The sequence below is a fragment of the Melopsittacus undulatus genome, chromosome 2, assembly GCF_012275295.1.
Source record: "Melopsittacus undulatus isolate bMelUnd1 chromosome 2, bMelUnd1.mat.Z, whole genome shotgun sequence".
Lineage (NCBI taxonomy): Eukaryota > Metazoa > Chordata > Aves > Psittaciformes > Psittaculidae > Melopsittacus > Melopsittacus undulatus.
The window spans coordinates 93,872,232-93,878,965 of NC_047528.1; the positions used below are offsets into that span (position 1 = coordinate 93,872,232).

The 6,734-nt window shown below is 45.8% G+C and overlaps 1 protein-coding gene across 1 annotated transcript; it reads left to right on the forward strand.

Moving 5' to 3' along the window:
• The first annotated feature begins 1,626 nt into the window (after positions 1 to 1,626).
• EPCIP (exosomal polycystin 1 interacting protein) lies at positions 1,627 to 2,362 on the forward strand. The gene has a single exon (XM_005151655.2). The coding sequence runs from the start codon at positions 1,688 to 1,690 to the stop codon at positions 2,360 to 2,362; it is 675 nt and encodes a 224-aa protein (XP_005151712.2). The 5' UTR covers positions 1,627 to 1,687.
• The last annotated feature ends 4,372 nt before the right edge of the window (positions 2,363 to 6,734 follow it).

A 6,734-nucleotide genomic window follows, 5' to 3' on the forward strand; every position in this document is an offset into this window, starting at 1 on the left:
CTCCATGTTATTTGTGCTTTTATAAGTCACCAATACATCCTGCCTGAACCACCTCTTGTCCCACTTAAAGCTCTACCGTATGTAGTGCCACCTTACTTACAGGCATGCCCTTCAATGTCTCTTGTTGCTCTTCTCTGTACTCCAGTCCTGTGGTATCTTTTCTGAAATGGTGGGATCTCAGCTGCAAACAACAGGAAAGTGTTAGCAAACAAATGATTTATGCCATGGTTCAACAGCACCAGCTTTTTTTCTCCCATCATTTTCCTATTACCTCTTGACAAGTTAATTACTTTTTGAAGCTGTTAAGCAATGAGATGATGTTTTGCTGTAACTGCCTATTACAAGCTAAAGATCTCATTCCTGGAAAGGCTCCTGTGGCAATGTCTGGCCCAGAGTCTACCATTTTCTTATGTGCAGATTTTTCTCGCATGTGCATGTAACTTTCCCTTTTCTTCCTTATTCCAAAGATGGCAAGGCTCTGGTCATTTACAAGCCATCACAGTTCATACAGATTCACTCACAGGAGACTTCAAAGGAAAAAGGTAGACTAGAGGACTATACCCTCTAAGTAAGAAACGTGGAAAGTAGGACACTCTCACTTGAATTTTCACCAGGAACTGAGCTTAAAACATTAAGATCTAAATCACATACCTGGCAAACTACTGTGCATACAATAGTGCTAATGACTAAGAGAACTTTAGTGTGCTCCTAAAGACACTCTCCTTTAATTGTCTCTTAAATGGCCATGAAGTTTATAGCAGAAGATTCCATTGTGTAATGATGGAAGACTGAATAACAGACAAAACCAACTTCTGTTTTTATTCTAAATACTATTATTGTCCTGTTTATCTGGTATGTTTCTCCAAAACTGCAGGTGTATTGCCATGTTTTCTGAGGTGAGGCGATATGCATTCTGGACATGGATCAAGTTTTTCACATGCTAAGGACCAAATTCTGCCTACCACATGCCCTTACTGCTGCTTTCACTAGGACTTGCCACCTTTGGTAGAAATTTGACACTAACGTCTCTTGGTGCTTCAAAACAGTTACAGTCAAATCAGACAAACTTTCCAACATGTTACAATTTATATAATTTAACCACTCTTTCTTTCTTTCCCTTTGCCCAGCATATCCCATGCTCAGTTTAAAGCGAAGGTTAGCACAGCCCTTACTTAGCAATTCAGGTGTAAAACAAAACACCTGTCTTTAGTCCCCTCAGACTGCCACATTTGGTGGAGAACAGGATCATTTGCCACCTCTATCTGCTGTTGGGAAGCAGACAAAGAGAAAGCAGAAAGGAGAAATGAGGAAGAGGAGTCCTGCTTTTACATTCACACTGGGCAGGCTTAGGAGGTGCCTGGATAGAGAAGAGGGTGTCCAAGCTCCCCTATAAGCAGATGAAACTATTTAGAGAAAAAAGAAGAGTGAAGGAAGAATCCCAAACATGAGTCACAATTCATTTTTTCTGAATCAGTGTAGCTATGCTTCTCCTCTAAGGCAGGGCAACCTGCAAAATTGCAATGTGGTCTGAACAGATGAGACAGCGAGTGAGTGCAAAAAGCAAAGTAATATTAACTGTTGAGTGGTCTTCAGTATAATAAAGAAATTATTTTTCTTCAGTAGGTAAAGCCAAGTGGTATAAATCACTGAGTAAAAGGAGACACTTGGCAACTTGGCACCAGTACTAATGAAGCCAATAGCCTTCTCTGCTCTCTCCTTTTGGCTGGCTTTCCTTTTGGCTGGCTTCCTTGGCATACACATCACCGGCAGTTTTGTGAGAAGTCAGAAGAACCATACGTTAATTTTCACCAAGGAAAACACAATTCGCAACTGCAGCTGCTCGGTGGATATCCGTGACTGTGATTACTGCCTGGCAAACTTGATGTGCAATTGCAAAACAGTGCTGCCTTCTACCATGGAAAAAACTACCTACAAGAGCCACCTCACCATTTGGTTCACAGACACCTCTGTGCTGGAGATGCTCCTCAACTTCACAAGGGTGTGGGATTTGAAGCTTTCCTTCTGTGGCACCACTCCTCTCCCAACAGAATACTTGGCCATTTGGGGACTCCGAAAGCTGCGGGTAAAAAAGGTCAAGGGACTGTTTCCAGAGCAGAGTGTAACCATCTACAGCAGCAGCAGCAATGAAAAAGAAAACTCACTCGCAATGCACAACAAAGACAGGCAAATGCTTGCACATATTTCTTTTCTGGATACATCTCTTTTCAATGGCTATTCTTTGCTGAAGTCATACAGTGTGGAAAACGTCTCTAGTATCATGGAGCACTTTCCTAGCCTGCTGTACAATGATGTTTCCTCAACCTCAGATAACAAGAGCTATGTTGTAACATTCATTTACTGAGTTATTTAACATATTCAATAGTCAGAGGCATATTAGACTGCTAAGAGACTGACAAGACTTCTTTAAGTCTGTCTGGTTTGCCCAGGAGGAGCTGTTAGGCGATGAACAGTTCTGACTGTGACAGCATCCTACAGTATTTTAAGACAAACAACGAAAACATTAAATGACTGTTTTAGAAAGCATTGGTACAAATTCTTTCTATATATTGTAAGCTAAGAATTGATATCTACAGACAAGTTTTGTTTTAAGGTTGTGCCTCAGACAGAAAAAGACATAGCCATGTATCTCCAGTTGTAAAGGAACCTGAGCCTCCCAGAGAGTCACTGGGGTTAGCTGGCAGTTCAGGAGGTCTCCAGTACAACCACCTGCCCCAAGGAGGACCACCTCTGGGATGAGGCTTCTCAGGGGGTTCAGCAGTCAGGTCCCAAAACCCAAGGATGGAGCCTGCACAACTTCATTGGGCAACCTGCTCCACTGCCTGCCTATCCTCTTGGGGAAACTTTTTTCCATGGATGGACCCCAGCCTCCTCTTCTTCAGGCTGAGCAAGCTCAGATCCGTCACACTGTTCTCACTGTCACATGCACCAGCCCCGGACTAACCATCTTGATGCCTCTCCACTGGACTGCTTCGGTTGATCCATATCCTTCTTGCACTGGGAGGGGCAGAACTGCCTGCAGTACTTTGTATGGAGTCTAGTAAGTGCTGGGACAAGGGAAATAATCCCTTCCTTCCACCTACTGGCCATGCCCCTGTCGATACAGCCCACTGTTGGTAGGTTCAATGTGTGTGAGGTGGTTACAGATTACTCAGACTAGGAGTGCAGAGGTGTCCTTGCCCTCTGGTACTTGGTCAGAGCTGGGAAGCCTCTGCTGGGGCTGTGTAACACAGCCTCTTGTGAAAGCAGGGACCAGCTATGCAGACACCCTCCAACCTTGGCATCCAGTAAAGGCATGTTTAGAGGATGACCAGGAAGCTGTGTTCTTTGCCAAGCCATGGCAAAGAAAGCATGGGAAAAACACTGGGCAGGAGGCCACCCGACAGGTGAGATGCCATGCTCACAAAGGTGTTTCTCCTAGGGAATTGCCTATCCCTTGCACATGGGTTGTGCTGACACATGCAATTTCCCCAAATGCCAGGAGCTTGACTTCATCTTCTGTGATAATGGCAAGCTCTGATGACGTTCTCATCTACAAGAAAGCAGAAAAATCCCATCCAATAACTTGTCTGATAAGGGAGGTGAGGCTTCTGGCAGACATGTAGCAAACAAGTTTTAGATGCATTGTGGGAAACATATGCTAGGACTATTGATGTAGCACACCGTCTGCTCCTTGCCCACTTGTCCAGCATTTGCATTTGGAAAGTTACAAATAAGACCAGGAACCATCCATATAGTACAATACAGGCCTTGGAATACTAAGTCCTAACAGTCTGGCATTGCCAGCAAAGAGTTACATGAAACTGGGATAAAATATGTGTACTGAGGGGAATGGCTATCAAGATTTTGAGGAACCAAGGAGATTGTTTCAACAACTTTAAAGAGGGACTTCTTTTGTAACTGCAATCAATGTCACAGCAGTTTTGCCAGGAAGCAAAACTTTTATCTTCCAGAATACTTAAATACATGCACACCTTCCATTACTGTGAGCTCTCTCACTCAACTCAACCATGTGGTAACTACTGAATTAATGGAGTTTATTTGCAACTGCAAATTAGATTTAAGCACATGGGTGTTTGAAGGCTGGGGATTGAACTCAGTTTAACTCAACCAGAAAACTATTAAATCAGCTGTTGTAAAGGCCTTGTTTCCTTTGTCAGCACCTGGGCAACAAACTGCAAGCCTTCTTCCCACATCATAAATATTCCTGGTGATACCTCTCACAACTGTGTCATTGGTCACAGAACAGACAGGAGCAGGAGCTGGGCTGACAGAGATTGGTGACAGTGGGGTGGTGGTGTTCTGGGCATGTTACATGCCTGGAATGTAATACAGACACTGGCAAATCATTCATATTGTCTCCCCAGGCATCCCATGCTCCAAGTGCCTCCAAGAACACTAACCTTGCCTTCACAAACTGGCTAGTCACTAATCCTGCACAGAATGCTTTTGAAAATAAAAAAGAGAGCTGACACACACAAGTTTATTGATTTCTGAATATTATCAACGCTCTCATCAAACCTAAATGATCTTCAGCGAATTCACTGAGGCTCTGCTGCCCTCTAGTAAACAATGTGCTGAATAGCACAGTACTTCCACATTGCCCTGATAGCAGAGTCTGGCCGCTGATACTGCTCAGAATTCACACCCACACTAGTAACTGAGAATGTTGAGAAGAAACCTTGCTGGGAAGAAACCTTATGATTAATAATTCCATGGACTTTTAAACACTGCAAACTGCAGTTTCAGTTAGTTTTGCCACTGTAGCGTTGTGAGTAAAACTGATGCATAAGACCTTTTACTCCTGTGTCCAATTAAGCACTGCAGAGATTTTGCTGGAATCAGGAAAAAATCCTCCTCTCAATTACATGTGCAGCAGAAAACCAGAGCACCAATGCTGCAGTGATCTTTTCAACTTCCCTGTTCTTCTCCAGCAGACACCAAGAACCTGATTCTCCCAGTCTGAATTTTATATGGCTTTGCTTTATAAAAGTGCTGCATTGGAAGCTTGAAGAATTTCTTCAAGCAATGCATATAAAACATACCTTAGACTCACAGAATTGTAGAATGGTTTGGGGTGGAAGGACCCTTATAGATCATCTTGTTCCAACCCCCTTGCCATGGTCAGGGACACCTTCCACTAGACCAGATTGCCCCAAGCCCTGTCTAACCTGGCCTTGAACACTGCCAGGCAGCCACATCTTCTCTGGGCAACCTATTCCACAATCGTTGTGAATGTTACTAGTTCTGTTGGCACAGGTTTCTTTTACCTGCCTATGAACTACGTACAGCGGCACACTAAGCATCACTGTGCAGAAACAATTATGTGATTTTGTGAATCTGTTCTAAATCCCAGTGTAAGATACACTCAACACTGTACAGTATTTGATTATATAGCAGTTAATATTTATGTACACAAAGGTTTCATTCTCCATGTAAGGAAGTTCAACCTGTATGTATTTCCCAGCTGTTAACAATTACTGGATATGCCAATCAATGGAAACTGATGGGGAGGTGGGGTTGTATCAGAAAAAAAAATATAGCAGTTGTAAATTTAGTTTTCCTTCCTAGCAGTAATTCTGGTGTGACTTTGTAAGTCAGAACAGATTGAGAACAGCACAAGTGACATGATTAGATGATAGGAAGAAATTGCCCCCTGTGAGGGTGGTGAGGCACTGGCAGAGGTTGCCCAGAGAAGCTGTGGCTGCCCCATCCCTGGCAGTGCTCAAGGCCAGGTTGGATGGGGCTTGGAGCAACCTGGTCTGGTGGAAGGTGTCCCTGCCCGTGGCACGGGGTTAGAACTGGATGAGCTTTAAGGTCTCTTCCAACCCAAACCATTCTGTGATTTGATTCCTATGGGATATGTCACTGCGCAGCCACAGGGGGAGAACGCAGGACACCAAGCCAGTCCGCGGCATCTTCTCCTACGCAGACCTCCAGGCGGCTGGCGGGGGCTGGGTGGGGGGTGGGCTGCAGGATAGTCTGTGCCTCCCGGTATGGTGGGAAGGCTGAAAAAAAGTCCCTCCAGCTCCCAGCACTTGTACATGGGGAGGCTGCCTTTAAAATCCCACCAATTTTCTGGCATTTTCCACCAAGCTCGTATATTTTCTTCTAGCCAACACAGTGGCCCGGTACGAGCGACTTCTGATACCGTCCCCAGCACAGGTGAACCGAACTCAAAACAGCCCCACACATGAAAGACGCTACTATTCAGCAGTAGCGACGAGCTCACGTTGTTTCGCCCGTCCCGGCAACAAGCTACAATCTCCTCAGGAAGAGCAGCGGCTGTCTCGCACAAACCGTGCAAGAGCCGAGGGATAAGACCCGGCTGAGGAGCTCGCCGAGGATATGGCGACGGATAGGCGCTGCACGCCATCTTTGGATGGCTGCCGCCATCCACAGGCTGGTTGCGGACAACGAGCCCACACAGACGGGGACGGAAAGGTCGAGCCTTGGCGTTTCCTTAACCGGAAGGCATCAGCCACAACCTCCCATCTCCGCCATGGCGCAAACCTCGCGGAGGACCTCTGGCTGGCGCTACAGCCTCAACACAAGATGGCGGCAGCAGCAGTCCTTGGGAAAGCAAAGGGGAGGAGTGGCGGGCAGCGAGACGGGTTGCTCTAGCCAGACTCTTTACGCTCCCCGCCGTGCACACTCTATCCGCCGACCGCGGTGCCTCTCTATGGTCGGGAGGCCGCTTCCCGTTGGCAGGCTGG